This window comes from Crocodylus porosus, unplaced genomic scaffold, assembly GCF_001723895.1.
Source record: "Crocodylus porosus isolate Cpor-Errol unplaced genomic scaffold, CroPor_comp1, whole genome shotgun sequence".
NCBI classification, from domain to species: Eukaryota; Metazoa; Chordata; order Crocodylia; family Crocodylidae; genus Crocodylus; species Crocodylus porosus.
Window position 1 is genome coordinate 88,809,691 of NW_017728886.1, and position 16,462 is coordinate 88,826,152.

Below are 16,462 nucleotides of genomic sequence, written 5' to 3' on the forward strand. Positions count from 1 at the left end.
CCTTTATTTTCAAGCTAGTGTCCCACCAGTTGGCATGTGCTTTGGGTTACAAAATTGGCTGTGAATTTGTTGCAGGAGAAGCCTCTCTCATGACTGGGGTCAAGCCTGAAGAAGGAAGGGTAGCTGTCCCTTCTCTTACTCACAAATTCTTCTTGTCACACATTAAGCAGTCAATGCGCATTGGCTTCCAGGCTGCTTTCTCCAGGGCCTGCCTAGCAGAGCTGACTTCACCCACCTGGGTGAGGTAGGTAATGACTGAGCCAACAATGGATAACATCTGCATTGATTTTGTTGGCAGAGCTGGATGGATGTAAGGCTCCTGTGTTGGTACATGGCACTGAGGCTGGGCTGCTTTATAGGCTGGAATGAAGGGAGGGGGGTGGGACTCAGTGTGCCTGGCTGCAGCTGTAGGATGGGAGTGGAGCACCGCACCTAGAGTTGTGGTGGGTTTTTATACAGGCCCACATGAGTTTTATGACTCTGTGTGAAATCCCAAGTTGCACAGTAATAATGCCCACTGTCTGTCTTTTCCAACTTGTATATCTCCAAGGTGCAGACTCTGGGATTTGCAAAGGCTGTGAGTTTATCCCAGGAGATGCCTGACTCTCGTTGCATGTCAGACCCATCAAGAGTGAGGTAAAGGAGTCTCTGTGGTGCTTGTCCAGGCAGTACTCGGTACCAGTGGACATAGGTGGAGCTTGACCCATCAGTTATTTTGCAAGTAAATGCAGCAGTGCTACTTGAATGGGACTGCTGAACAATTACCCTCGGTGTCTGCTCCAGGCGGATGGCCCACAGCAAATCTAGAAGGCAAAAGAGAGGATGACAGCTAGCAATCTTCCTTCTGTAGATAACAGAGACATGCAACTATTCATGAAACCTAGGTATACACCAGGATAGGACACTAGACTCAGTTCTCCACTGCCTTGAGCTCACTACTGTGAGTGGTCTATTTAAGTCACACCAGGAATAAATAACTAGATAATGTATGATCCAACATCAGCACAAAAGGTGGGGGCAGAAGAGAGACTGAGCTGGGCAATTGAACAACGTTGGTGGTTGCAGCACGTAGGGCAATGGCATAGGCTGGGTTGCCAGTGGTGCCAGTGGCTTTTCTTTTTATGTCCCCTATAATACCTGGGTCTGGCACCCTGCTTTCCACCTCCTTACTTATGCAAGCACCATTATGCATTAGGAAAGTAGTATGCAGGTTTATTTATTCCTGGTTATGCTAAGACCATACCATCCTATCATGTAGAATTGGTTTTAAGCAGCACACCTATAAGTTTGTAAAAAAAAATTCTCAGAAAAACATTAACTAATTATTGTATTAAAAGAACTTACAAGGAAATAGGCACGCTAAGACGGTTTCCAGGAACCCTACCATGTCTCCTCCTTCTGTTGCAATTCCTCAGGAAGGGAAGATTTGTGTCAAGCAAAAAATGCTTCTCCGTCTTAAGAGAAAGAAAAGAAAGAAAACAAAGGTCAAGATTGTTAACCAAGCCTGGCTAATGATGCGAGAGAGGAGGGCTCTGTTGTTTTTCTCGTCTTGGCCTAGTTTCCTGTTTCACAAATGTGATAGAGGCGGCTGGAACCGGTCATGCAATTGCAAAATACTCCCTGTGCATATGCATTAACCACCATAGGTTCTCAGTGCTCTCTCCTCCCACTGATGGAGTGCTTTCACACAGTACTATATACCATACAGACTTCTATGGCCAGAGCACTAGATGAGGGCCCCACATGAGTCTAAAGTCAATTTGCAATGTTGTTGTGCCACAAACTCCCTTGGCAAAGTTACTTAGGGTTTAACTGGAAGAAATGCAGAGCTCTTGCTACTCTGTTTGATTTCAGCTGGAAGGCAGTGCTGTGGTTTTCCTAAAAAATTGACCCTAAATCTTTCTTGCTTTTCTGTAAATGAGTAGGGTAGTTCTTCCCGTCTCCCACCCTTTGTCTACATATCTACTTAGACTCCAATCTCTGTGGGGAAGGACGTCCTCCTAATACATTTTTTTACAGCACCCAACGTAGTGGGAGGTCACTCTCAATGGGGACCTCTAGACCCTACTATGGCATGGATAACCATTAATTATAGTAGAACCCATTGGCCCAGTTGATGTCATAACATGTCCTTTGATCATTTTAGGTGTCACCCTAACATAAATAATCACAATAAATTAAGAATACCATTACACTGGTATTTTACATTACACTGGCCATTGTAATCCTACCCAGCCGACACAGCTAAGCAGTTAGCCTGAAGTGATGAATCAATCCCACAGTTACTTATACAGAATAGAGCAATATCCACCCTGAAGGGTTACATCAGTGCCATACCATAGCTTTGACTCTGTTGAATAAATTTGCTATGACCAATGAAGAGTCAGTAAAGGTGATAATGGACAGAGAGCTATAATGTGAAGTGGACATGGGCAGTTTTTGCACAGTATAATTTAACCCTGATTTAGATCCAGGTTTAGCAGTCGGGTAGCAAAATTTCCTGTACCCGCATATGCTAATGGGCAAAGACTTTCCATTGCTGCAAAGTCTTAGCAGAAGTGCTCTTTCAGTTGCTTGTTCCTGAACTAGAAGTCCCCTTCCCCTCATCTTTCCATTTAATTTACCCCCAGCTCTCTGAAGTCTACAGCCTTCCCAGCCTGCCTTCCTCATTTACATGCTCAGTTCATGCATTGCAACAGTCTCTTTACCAGGCATTGCTTGCTCTGCCCACATAATTAGGCAGGTGCTGGGGAAGCAAGTGTAGAAAATTTGCATGCTTTGAGGAACAGCCGTAGCCTGGGTGGTCAGACTTGGGATAAGGAACAAAACTGCTGTATTGGCCAGAATGGATGTGGCTTAGGATATGTCTGCTCTACTTTGGGACTTAGCCTGCTCAGCTGCAGCAATGGTGTGAATGTTTCTCTTCACTCTCACAAGCTGTATTTTTATGTACAGGGTGCATGTGACTAGGAACACTGTGCAACTCCCATGTAGCACAGTAATAGAGGCCACGGTCTTTTTTTTCTAGCTTGTGCACTATTAATTTGCAGGTGTCCTTGCTTTGAAAATAGGCTGTGAATTTGTCTTTTGGGATGCCATCATCTAGGGTGGGTTCAGGCTTGGAGTAGGAATAGTAGAGTATTCTCTGTGGCGCTTCCCCTGGTAAGGCTCGGTACCAGTGGATATACCTGGATTCTGACCCGCCGGTTACTTTACAGATCAATTCAGCTGTGCTGCTCCGGTGTGCAGTCTGTATAATGACAGGTGGATCCTGATCCAGTTTAATGGCCCACAGCACACCTGGAAAGCAAAAAGAGAAAAAGGAGCAGTGAGGGGAGGTCACCTAGAAATATTTCCTCTTCATGATCTACTCTACTGGGACTACTTCTTGCCTTGCATATCATTTTGTGCCGGGTAAAACTCTCCCATCAGGGTGAGGAATGGGAAAACTCTGATGTTAGAGTTTTACAACGTCTATGTAGACATGTAAATAAATATAAAACTGCAGGGCCAAGAAGCATCAGCTGCCATTCTCTCTTATTTATCTGTAAAGCTCCATCCCCACTTTTAAGCCCATACATTCTCCTCTGTTAGCTCCTTTTTTTAGTCCAGTCTTACTCCATTGGGTTTTGCCCTGGAACAAAAGTCTTTTGACACAGAGGGTATCTAGCTTAACCATAATAATGACAAAAACTATTACAAATAATGGAAAACATCAAGAAACATACAGGGAAAGAAGCAAGCCGAGAGAATTTCCAGCAGCCCCACCATGTTTCCTTCATCTGCTGCAGCTCCTTGAGATGGAAATATCAAGTGAAGTCAGCACTGCTCTTGCAAGACTGAAATACTCTGAGGCTGAAAGAAAAAAGGTGAGAGTACGCCCTCCCCCCTTTAAGTCATCAGGCAAAGAGATGAAGGGCCGAGGGTCTGGCTGTGGTCCTCATTTCACTGTAGAATTTGCAATTAAGGGAGGTTGAGAGGGGACACCTGTGCATGCACATGTGTGTTTGGGTGAGTTTCTGGTCAGGTCATGCTGGTATGAGAAGATGAATTGTGAGCTAATTGTGAGCCATTTAACCCAAAGCAGGTTCCTCAGTGCATTTTCTTGGGCCCCTAAAAAGTGAACCACACAGTCATACCTCTTCATGATCAGAAGTCTTCACACCAGAAAGAAATAGTTATGTATCAGTGGAGCTGGAGGAATGGACATATTTTCTAATCACAAATATTCTACACTTGATCCCATCCAACGCACTGAGCATAAGGCTGTCCTTTTAAATGAGCCAGAAACCCATCAATTACTGGGTACAGCTCACATACCTCTTTTCTCTCTCTCTCTCTAAGACAAAGGACTTGATCACTCATCTTCATTAAAGAGTCTGGGGAGCCTTTTGTAACAGTACAATTATAAATATGCATTCTCAAAGGTGTTTTGGGATCCAAATCCCACTGATTCCAAAGAGTTAGAGACTAGATCTTCATGGGCATTTAGTTTCTTCGCTCCCATTGAAATGGATATTGCCCTTGTGAGATTCTGTTCTGCTCAAGCTGTAGATTGCTGTGGAGCTCCAGTCAGAAGCTGTATGTACTTCTCCCTCCTTCTCCTGAACTGTCCCCGTGCCTTTTGCCCCTGAGACAGCTGCATTACAACGATGACTAATGGGGCCTTGTATGCCATTATTTTCTTAAACATCATCAAACTGAAATACGCTTCTGTATCTGAAAATACTATCCTGGCTTTTGATGACGGAGAAGGGAGAGAACTTGCTCATTTATGTTATTCCGACATTTTTCTAATTCTATCATTTCTCTTCCATCCACTCCCTTCTTTATATACAAGGCCAACAAACTAAGTCTGTGACAGACTATGCAATGAAGCCCTGTTTTCTGAACAAGACAGTTGAAAAAGGCAAGGATTTTTTGGGGGGTGATTTCTTTTATTGGATCAACTATATAGTTGGAAGAGATGTTAGACAAGTTTTTAGGCACAAAGTGCCCTGCAGCTTGTCTAACAGCTTTCCCAGCTATACAGTTGACCCAATAAAAGATAATCACCAAAAAAAAAATCTTGCTTCACATTTTTCCTGGACCATAAAAGCTGCAACAACCCTCCCAGGCATTACAACTGCCACTGAAGAATCATTTTGAACTTAAAGAGATGTGGCGAGGCAGGTAAAAGCCAACATTTTCCTGCAGGATTTATTGCAACATTGTGCCACAGCTTGGAACCAAAAGTGACGCTGACTAACCTATGTTTGTGGCCCAAGAAAAAAAATGCACAAAAAGAGTGGATAGACAGACTAACAGATGAGAGAACATAAAAAAAAAGCACAAAATAGATTTCTGATTGCCTTTGTAATACCTGAGTAAGATGAAGCAGCTTGAGCATAAGTGTGAATCAGGCTGCAGATTCTATAGTCTTTCATTATTAACACTTTGAAGTATTTATAACACAAGTAGTAGCTTTTATATGACATGGTTTTTATCTTTTGATTCATGTACTGCTTTTTATTCACTGCAGAGTTGCCAAGTATGGTGTGTAGGGTTTATGTTACCTTTTTTAATATGCATGAATGATGGTTGGCTATAACATATATAATCATCGAGTAACATATTCCTCTGTCTTAATTTGCCTCTAAATGTAAGTGTCCAATCACTATGCATGAGATCCAATTTGCTTCTGTTACTGCATTTAATTTCTTAAGTGTATCTGTACATAACCTCTTTTTCCATGTTTCTTTATTGCAACAAATTCCTGCTTAAAATTAAACAAATTGAGGAAGTCAAGTGACAGTTTTAGTTAGTTAGGCTAGGTGTAGATGAAATGAGAGGCATGTGCACAACACTTTAAAGCAGGCTAAATGCTTTTGCACTGCTTTAATGGTGTTGGTGTTTGCATGCCTCCGCAGCGTATTGTGCATTATTTCCAGCCGCTGTAGGAAATTTGGTGACGTAATGCACCTTAAAGGATTTGGGGCGCAGCAAACTGAGACTCCTTGGAGGTTCCCCTGGGGGGGGGCACAGCTGCTGCAGAGGGAAGCATGAGCCCCCCCTGCCCAGGGACCACTCTGCCCACCAGCAACTTGTCTTCCCTTCCCCACTGCCAGAAAGGCAGGTAAGTCAGCAGGGCATGTGCACAACACAGGGTTTTAATCAGCCCTAAATTGAAGCAGTGTTTTTTAAAACCCACCACTTCAATTTAGGGCCCCTTTCATCCACACATGCCCTTAAACACAAATTTGAGCTTCTGGCTCCCCCTGCTGCTGAAAGAGGAGTAAAGCTTATGAAAAGCAACGAGCAGATAACCGACTAATAAAAATCAATGAAATCAGGAGGTGATTTCTCTAATTGTAGCTGATTTTTTTTCTGTGTGACAGTGTTGTATCAGTCACTTTTTCTTTAGCAAATTGCTATTAAAGGACACAACTGTAGTGATTCTAGTTCATCATTCATGCAAGGAAGCACACAAAATATATCAGTTCATGTACCATGCAATGCATGCCGTATGGATGCACTGTGGCCAGCTGGGGCTGCAAGTCCTGCAACTGAGGGGACTCAGCTGTTGACTCTGCTGCTGCCTTGGAGATGCATGAAACCCGTGGGGCTGGGGGATCATGGCTGCCACAGTCCCCCAGCCTGGAAGCTGCATGGCATGCCCCCACAGCTGGGAGCCCCCTCAACTGAGAGCAGTCCCAGGCACGGGAGTGTGTTTCTTTTTGGTGCAGGGGAGCCCAGGCAATGAGGCGAGGTGGGATTTAAAGTGCAATCCCACAATCATGCCCCTTGCCATGTGCATTAAATCCCATTGTTCCTTTCCCTGCATGTGTGGAGGGGCCCCTAGCATAACTGGGTTGTCTGGTTAATCTATGGCAACTTCACATTGTTATTTCTACAGATTGCTGTTTCTTCCCATTCAGCACACTGAGCTAGATTTTGCCTTCTGTTCCAGCACAGCGAGTGGACGTTAACAATGTAATTTGAGGTTCTCCCTGCAGACAAATCTGAAATGTCTGTATGTTGTAGTGCAACTATTAGGTTGTATTATACAGTCACGCATGGAGCCGAAGCTACTTATTCAGGGTTAATTTAAAATTAGGCCTCCTTAGGCTTAGTTCTACATCCTGGGATGACAGATCACAGAAGCTCCAAATGCAAAAAGTCATTTTCTTCCAGAAACTCCCACTCTTGTAGCATTGTGCAAAGCAACTGCATTGCCCTTTTTGAGTGTGGAATTAGTGACCCTCTGTTGCAGGTTTAGTGAAGATCCCAGATGTGAAGTCAAGGATGGACCAGTGATGTTATATTACTCAGGGTGCATGTGTACCTCCTTGAATGAGCAGCAGATGGTGGTCTTGATCATCTTTACTCCTTCCAGGCAAATTCACTATACCTCTGGAGCAGGGAGCTGGTACCACAATTCTCACAGCCCCCTAACTTGTCCATAACAGAATTATTCATTCCCACTAGGTTAATTTGGCTGTCGCTAGTTCCTAAAGAATCTGCTTTCTATGACCTCTTCTGAACTACGTACTTATCCATAGCTCTCTGCACAGCAAGTTCCATTTTCAAATGAATTGAAGCTCTATACCTGCATGGCTATATGTTAACCCTATTACTGGTACCTTTAGAACTGCTTGCCTTCTACTAGTCTACTATTTTTTCACTATTGTTTCATGCGACTTGAAGCATCTACACATAAAACACAAGACCCTTCTCAAATTATTACAGTATTGGGGATTTGCATTCCTCTTGAACTGCGTTCCTGTCAATCACAGAAAAATCTTCCATATTTAACTACTAAAAACCCTGCAATGGCTTCACAGTGTAGACATCTCATCAAGCTGGGAAGTGGTGGGATTATTTTAAATGCTGCTGACCAACAAGCATTAGAGATGCATTTGCTTGGAGACTAACAACTAAGACCCAAGTACCCCAAGGAGAGTTTAACTGTGTGCATTTTGAACCCACACTTAGTATTCATCACATCCCTAAAATGTCTGCACCTAGATAAACAGCTGTTGTGTTTCCAATGAAGTTTGAGTTTAAAACCCACTTTAATAAAAAGCAAAGTTCGTCTGTACTGTATCACAGTGATGCACACTTATAATATCAAGTCCATCCCAAACATTTTGACTGCAATAAGTAACTGTCCTAGTTTTCCACCTGACTCTGAGAATGGTCCTAAGGTTAGACAGTGAATGATGTTGGATACGTGCTGACAAAGCATACAACTGCAGCTTTCCTTGTTAATTAAAGACCACCTTCCTATGACCTGTGAATGGCTTAGGCAAATGGAATTGGAAAAAAAAAAATAAACAATTGAAATTGTTCCAATATTTTAAATACAAACCATTTGATTCATGAGCAATGATTGAATTCATCCCTTAAAAGAAGATTCTTGCTGAAAAGCATGGAATGAATACCTGGGCTGTGTCTTGCCCAGAAGAGCAAGCAATTTTTTTCCTCTCACAAACAGTAAAGAAACAGTGGAGTGTCAGAAATTGCATTTGTCCTGGGAGAAAGCCTTTTGTCCCAGGATCATACAGGTATGCACATGCACTGTCCTACTTCAAGTCCCCCCTGAAGTATTCCAGATAAGATGTACTAACACGTTTCCTAGGACATCCTGTTGTACATCTGTACGGTTATTTCAGGGACAAGTCAGCAGACTGTATGCTCTCAGTGACCACCTGCTGGGGAAGACTCAGCAGCGCAGCTTGAAAGGGTGACATGTAACTGGCTGTGCCACTCCTGTTTTGAACTGGGTCAAATCCTGGGACAATCTATCCCGAGTCAGATGAGATGTCTGTTTACAACTGCTGAGGCTACAGAGGCACTTATGGCTCCTCTGTGAGGGGCGGGGGGAAAGGGTAGGTTGGAAGTTTCTAGAGAATCCACTGACCAATGACTTCTGTTTCACCAGCCTGATTTCATTAAGTAACTCAACCTGACACGACACTGCTTTATGCACTGAAACCCTGCCAAGAAAGGAATTGAAGAGCATTCTGCCATCATGGTGGGTGTGTTGCAGAGCACTACAAACTTCCCATACAGTCCCTGTGGTGTGAACGTCTCAGGAGCCACCATTCTGGCACCCTTCCTCCATTTATTTGCAGCCAGGGCTGGTGCTCTCCCCTTGCCTCCCCATAGTTACTGTAACAGGATGGCATCCTAGGGGTCGCCGTGATCTCCCCTAACACCCCTTACCATGCCCAGTTCATCTACAAAGCACCCTCACTTCTCACCTGCCGCCTCTTTTGATGTCAAATATATATAATAGCGAGGCTGCCTCTCCATCTCCCTGGACATGGTTTTCCTCCTGTACACTGGCCCCATTTCTGTAATGGGTGTTTCTGTACACCCCAGCATTATGGGCTATGCATAGCTCCAACCACCCCTTTATCACACCCCAAGCCTCGCTGACGGAACTGACGTTCTTCGGCCTTGCTCTGCGCTCCACAGGCACTTGGGCTCTCTGCAGCTTCGTCTCACTCTGCGCTCCACAGGGGGTCATCAGTCGCTGCCCCCCTCTCTGGGGCTTCTCACTGCCCCCCCTCTCTGGGGCTCAGCGCACCCCAATGCTGCTTCCTCCCTGGTGTTCGGGTCAGCACACCCCCAATGCAGCACCTTCTCTAGCACCCCGAATGCTGCATCTTCTCAGGCACGTGGGGTCAGCACACCCCCAATACCACCCCTCTCTGGCGTTCAGGTCTCCACACTGCTGTGGACCCCCTATGAGCCCTCCTCCATCTCCTTATAGCCTCTCCCAAGCCACCAGTGAAAACAGCAAACCAAAACACAAGCCCCCAGGCTATAACATAAATTCATGCCGCTCGGCCAAAACGTCATTCAAGCCAGCCCAAGGTTGCTCCATCGCTCACCAGTATCGGGAGCTGCTCGTGCAGTCAGGCCTCTCCCCTTTGCTCACTCAGGCAGAGCTCCTTCCCCCTTGGCTGCCAGGAGGGAACTGCCTGCCTGGCCTCAGCCCTGGGGTTTAAATGGCCCTGCCCCTTCCAGTCAGCTGACCACTAGCAGGTGTGGGTCACTCCTCCCTCCAGTTGCCTTAGCAACCCACACCTGGGCTCCTTCCTCACTGCTCCAAAAGTAGCAGGCGCCTTAGTGCCCTGCTACAGTTACATTGCTGCAGCTGTACAAAGAGAATAGCGCATTTGTTGGCTTACTATATATCATTCAGGAAAGTGGTGACGTTTCTTCTTTTGCATACGATGCATCTTCAGTTGGGGGTTGTGCTGACTGACCTCTGGCGGAATATATACTCTTTGGCATAGAAAAAAACAACAACTGTGAGTGCATTAGGACTATGACCCATATAGCCTTCCCTCCCCATTTCACAGCTGGGATAGGTGCACACATTTATAAGATGCTTGACAAAAAAATATAGACAGATATATCTAATTTATTTTATATTATTGGAAGAGAGGTAGACCAGGTAGACAGACACAAATATAAATTTTATTTGTTAGCTCAGACTAGATGTTACTCTCCCTTCAGCTATTTCATCTTACATTCAAGGCCACACTGTGCCTAATCAGCTTGCAGTATCAGGAGATTGGCTTCCTAAATCTTTCAAGAGTTCATTTTATATAGAATTAGAAATTATAGCTGCTGTGGAAGGTTACTAGACTCAGCATGTGCTATTGCTCTGGCATAAATAAGTCATTAGAGAAATTGAGATACAATGGGTTATGTTTTACGGTGACACAAAGCATGAAATTCAGTAACTCATCCAGCCCAAACCAGTACATTAATCAGAAACACACCAAGTAGAAAAGAAAGAGATTCTTAGCTAAAATAAATCCTGAAGGAGGAATTGCTACAGTACGTACTGCTGTGTAAGAAAGTATCTCCTGCTGTGCTCTAGAAGAAGTGTGTATGGATAGGACAAGAATCATTTATTTTAAATTTGATCTACTTATTTAAGGAGCTGCAGACACACAAGTGCAACAGGGATCACAATGACAGCACAATCAAATGGAGTAAGAAGAAATCTCTCATTGAAGATCAGAGGTTACTGTCTGCATATACACACGTGGCTTGCATTCACCACCTGTGTCTCTTAAAGGGGAACCCCAAGAAAGCTATTATTATATTTAACTCATGTACACTAGTTTATTAGCATTAAATGTTACAGGGTGAGAGGTATTACAGTAGCTGCAAAATGAGGAGCCCTTGGAAAGGTGATGAACAGAAATTTAGTAGCACCTTCAGAAGGCAGATGGAAGCACTACTTGTGCTAAATGGAAATAGTTATTCAACAGTGTTAAAATGTTGCTAAGTAAATGTTATTAGGCAAAAACTGCAAGAAAGTGACAAAAGACATGTACATGCATGAGTGGTTATGAAACAGGACCAGAATAGGTTCTGTACAGTATCAAAATTAGGCTGAAATTGAGGTCTCTGAATGAATTATTAGGGGAGTGGACTGGACCAGTACATCTTTGATGGCCCTCCCAGTGGGCAGTAAGATACTTTGTGAATTCACTGTAAGCTATAGCCATGATACTGGCCAATATACTTACATAGTGTGGGCTCTCAGTAGAGATGCTGAACCATTCTCTGAGAATACATCCTTAACAAACCCTTTGCTCCTGTCTAGGAAGCTGAGGGTCTTTAACACCTAGAATCATGGGATATATCCAGAGTATTTCACGGATGCAGCAAATTGAATTCTATGTTAATTAAGCTAATCTGGAGGGGGTTTGGGATGAGTGAGAGAGAACAGTTGGAGTGCTTGGTGTGGGGAAAGGTGTGCTCAAGGTGCCGGCTTCATTTAGCTCTAAGCAGAGTTCCCTTTTTCTTGCAGGAAAGAGCTCCATGATCTAGGTCCAGTTCCTGTCTCATGTGAAAGTTGTCTCCCTACATGCACCAACCTGATCGCTGACCATTTAATTGTGCTGGTGAGATGTGGCTTTCACAGGTCATGGTTGCTGAAAGAGGCGTTGTCTTAGGTAAATGTGGCAAATCCTGAGGAAGGCTCTGAATAGCAGAATACCCTGCTTAAAACCCTGTCTCTATTCAAGTCTATAATAGTTTTGCCATCAACTTCAGTACAGCCATGATTTCCCCTTCTGTGTTCAATAAAAAGCCAGTGCAGAATATCCTTTTTATTTCCTACTTCCTTTGCTTCAGTAACCTATCAAGTCTCCGCCTGCTTGCTGCTGCAACTGTCTTCTAAGTGCTGAAACCACTCGACCACCTCCAGATTTGGACCTCTCTGAACCCTGAGCACAGAGGAAGTCCTGGTCATCTGATCATTGGCTGGCAGAGACTGTGCTGATGCTGTAATCCCGCTACAGTCCCAGCCACTCTATGACAGATTGGGAAGGCCCCAGAGGTGAAACCTTGGTGTGATGCCAATTCTGCACATGATCAGCTGACCAGAACCACTCCTGGGCTCTGGGACTCTGCCACACATTCAATTTAAGATGGGATGAAAATTAGCCACAACATGATTACACATATTTTTTTTAATAACTTTGTAGCTGACATCCTGTTTTATTGCGCCATGAATCCCCTGAACAGTTTAACACTTTAAGACATGATTAACTTGTTACTTGTATCTTAAGTGTAACATCTGCCTAGGGCCTATATCTTTTTTCCTCTTGTGGTTTATCACCGTGATGCAACTGAGCTTACAGCAGCTAGTGGCTTCAATTAGTTGGTATTAGATGATGACATTTTTTCTATCTGAGAACTGGAGTTCTTCCTTTGGTGCAGATTTATTTTAATGCTGACATGATAAATTAAAGAATTGTAGGTCTCAAGTCCCAATAAAGTAGTGGACTGAGGCACTGAGAACATCAGAGTTGTAGCATATACCAGCAATGAATTCCTGCATCTCACTAACCACCTCAGACTTAAGGAAGCAGATCTTAGGACCAAAAAGAGTGGAAGGTTATTTCCTAGATGAGAGTCTTAACACTGGACCAAAGCCTTCCAGCTTATCAAAGTCACAAGAAAAAACTGGAAGAGCTTCCTTGTGATCTCCTTAGAACCTGACTGCTTGTGCTAACTGTCAACAAATATCACAGGAAACCACAAGGCTGAGCCTGTCTGAGCAACATGGCTGTATTCAGTCCACTTCTGAAACTATTAGGTTTCTATATACAAAAATCAGAAAAAGTCCCAAGCCCCAAGAAGCCACAAACATCAGTGACACCAACTGAAGTCTGTCAACAGAGCACGGGGCTGCAAAATCCAGTACCCTAGGACTGAAGCACATAGGACCAACTGTGAAAGAAAAGGACTCAAACTCTAAGAAAATACAGAATACTTCAAGGCCCAGTGTACCAACCAATACAAGGGGGGCTGCTTTATGAAAATGTTCTTTTAAAGACTAGGATTCAAAGCAAAACAAATGGTCAAAGCATGCAAAGAAGGAAATAAGAGCCAGTGAATTATAGTCATGTGGCAACTAAATTCACGTAAACTCCTTCGCTGCCCGTGGTCACTTGGCTGGTGATTAGAGTTCTGGAAGACACCTTCTTTGGAAGAGCAGGTATGAGAGACTGGGCAATGGGATTCCTACCATTAGGAGTTCTTGTCATGCTTTAAAAAAGGAAAAAGGATGCAGGTTTGGGGATCTGTTATGTTGGAGCACAACAGATCATCATCACTGGGGTTATATTAACTTAAATTTAACTAAACTTCAAAGACAATACTCACAAAACTTTTTTTTTGGATCAAAGGTTTATTTTGAATGACACAACACTGAAAAACATAATAGTTACAGATGACTTTTTGATACAGTATACATAATATACCTTATTTTAAAAGGATCTGTGAAGGTATGCTGCATAAATACATGTGGTGAAAATATAGTGTGTTTATTTCTTTTCAGATATTAGTTTTGTTTTTATTATGCAGCCAATTAAATACAAAATTAGAGATCAGCATTTTAACCACTTCCTCCAGACTATCTCATCTCTAACTAGTGCAGCTGAAAAAAAGAGGAGACTGAGCCATGCCATCCCAATAGGTTAGCAGCTTTGAACACGATCTTTTTAACTGTTGTTCATCATCTCAGAATGAAAATTGCACATTACAAACACAGATACTGTATAATGTTTTGGCAATGGAGCAGCTAGTTTTGTTTTGGAACAAAACTATTTACTGTAATGCCAGACAGAGTAAGATCAATGCATGTCTCAATGATACTACAGAGTCAAAGAACTACAATGAAGGATAACATGTAAATGCATATATATTTGTATGCATTTATATATACACATATATGCATGTGTGTGTGTGTGTGTGTGTGTGTGTGTGTGTGTGTGTGTGTGTGTGTGTGTGTGTGTGGGCCTTGTTACATGCTACACTGTGAGCTGCACAAATGTTGATTGGCTTAGTGCTAGCTTGAAGTCGCAACTTCAGTGCACAGCTGACAGCCTAAAGATCGCAAGTTTGAGGCCACAGCATTAGTGCTCATGGTGTGGCCCTGTCAGATTGCAACAAAATCTGCAAACTCTGATAAATACCTTGTCACACAAGGACAGAAAAATGAAGGAAGTCACAACTTCAACTTAAGCAACACCTCTGTGGGGAGTGACCACACCTTAACAGAACAGGAGCTGGGTTATGCGGATCAAGAGATCATCCTGTCCTGGAATGGTGTAACTTTGAGCCACAGTGTCAGTGCTTTAAGCCACTTAAAGGTGTTAACGTGCAGATAATCCAGGGGTTAAGAGGTCTAGGAGCTGCCCCAAAATAAACGTGTAACAAGGCCCTATGTTTGAAAAGAATATCGAAAAACTTTGCAGCAGTTTATTTATTTTAAACACATGAAACTTATAATAGTTTGACCTCAGTACTACAGGATTACTAATAAAATTTTCTGCAGTGCAACTCAATACAATACACTTAGTGCAGAGAAGTTAAGGTTCTGGTATTGAGGAGGCTAATTTCAGATTTCATGGGAAAGGATCAAATACAGGATTCACCATAGCTCCGACAAAGCACAAACAAACCTGTTGCCACGTACATGTGAACAAATAAGGACATTTCTTTTTAATTTTTTTTTCATGTACTGCTTCAGAAGTTGCTAGCTTAACTGTTTGCATTCATGCTTGTTTGATATGTTTCACCAACATTTGTCTGGCACCAGTCTGTAAACCATTAACAGAATAACTACTAAAGTGGGCTCCTGTGTTTCACAGAGGTTAAAACCTACTGGCCGAGCTTCCTACAACACTCTTATGCCTGAGATGAGAACTACTCCAGGCGGTGGGTGAAGTTCTCTGGGAACAGTCCCTTGTAGGTACTTGCATCTTTGCACTGAAGCCAGTCAGATTCTTTAATGCCTGTCAGCCAGCCAGCCTCCTGCAAAGAAAAAGATTCTCAGTTTCTCAGTTTTCAAGTACTTCAAGAGATTTATAGCTGATTTTGCACAGGAAAAAAAAATCGTTTGTGTCGGTGTGAAATTTTATGGACACAACTTCAAGAACATTTTATGATACTTAGCAGTTTAATACCCAATTGCAGTGAAAAATGTGTAAGCAATAAAAACCACAATTATATGTAGGCCAGATGTTATTGCTGCATAATTGGAGAATGTGTTGAGGCCCTTTGAAAACTCACATCATTTATTTCAAGGAATACTGATCTCCTCATGTGGCATAGAGGAGTTGAGAGAAGGTGGATACTTTTAGCAACAGTACTGAGGAAAACAGTTTCCTTTTTAAAATCTCACCTTTTACTATGTATCTTTCACTCTGATCCTGTGTTTTTGGTTACTGGTTACAAGGGCTTTATTATTAGTTTAAGTAAGAAGAAACCTCTGAATCCAAAAGCCTAGATGAGCCACAAAAAACATGCAGGCGACCCTCGCCATTCGCAGGGGATACATTCTCATATCCCCTGTGAATGGCGAAATCCGCGAATAAGGCATTGTGTTTATGAACACCGTCTGCGATCATGAACGCAGTGCCCCCGGCAGCTGGGGGGGGGGGCCACAGCTGCGCTGGTGACAGCAGGGGTCCGGCGGTAGGAGCCCAACAGTGGCAAGCACGGGTTCCCAAGAAGCTCCTTTAAGTGTATTTAAGATGTGGGTTTGGCATTTGCGAATATTTGAAACCATGAATGCTGAACCCGCAAATAGTGAGGGTTTCCTGTAGATTTAACTGATGAATACCTCTACTCTTTTATATTTTTTTAATTCTGTATTGTGACCAAAGCAGTACAATAAAACCCTGATCAATGGATCACGGAGCCCCTTGGTCGTCTGCAGGGTCTTTTGAAACACTGCTCTAAAATGTGATAGAAGAAACGAGGGGCAAGAGACCTGAGACACTGATTTCTTTGACCCTGTCACGGAGTCACGCAGGTGCCCCGTGACTGTGAGGGTGATTGGCAGAGCTGCCAATCACCCAGGCAGCTCAGGTGCCGGTTGCCAGGGTGACCAGCTGGGTCACGTGACCAGAAGGGGGCAGGGCCCGGCCTTTAT

General features: G+C 43.4%; 1 protein-coding gene and 1 gene segment (V, D, J or C); both read right to left on the minus strand.

The window, feature by feature from the left end:
• Window positions 1-259: 259 nt before the first annotated feature.
• Window positions 260-1,524, minus strand: LOC109322832. The segment is given in 2 exon segments: window positions 260-803; window positions 1,345-1,524. Coding segments are annotated over 2 exon segments (414 nt in total).
• A 13,549-nt stretch (window positions 1,525-15,073) lies between these two features.
• Window positions 15,074-16,462, minus strand: part of AMPH (amphiphysin) — a 198,525-nt gene continuing 197,136 nt past the window's right edge. Inside the window, exon 23 of the mRNA XM_019538946.1 lies at window positions 15,074-15,339. Within this exon, the coding sequence (XP_019394491.1) occupies window positions 15,232-15,339 (108 nt within the window). The 3' untranslated portion in view covers window positions 15,074-15,231. The remainder of the gene's footprint in view (window positions 15,340-16,462) is intronic.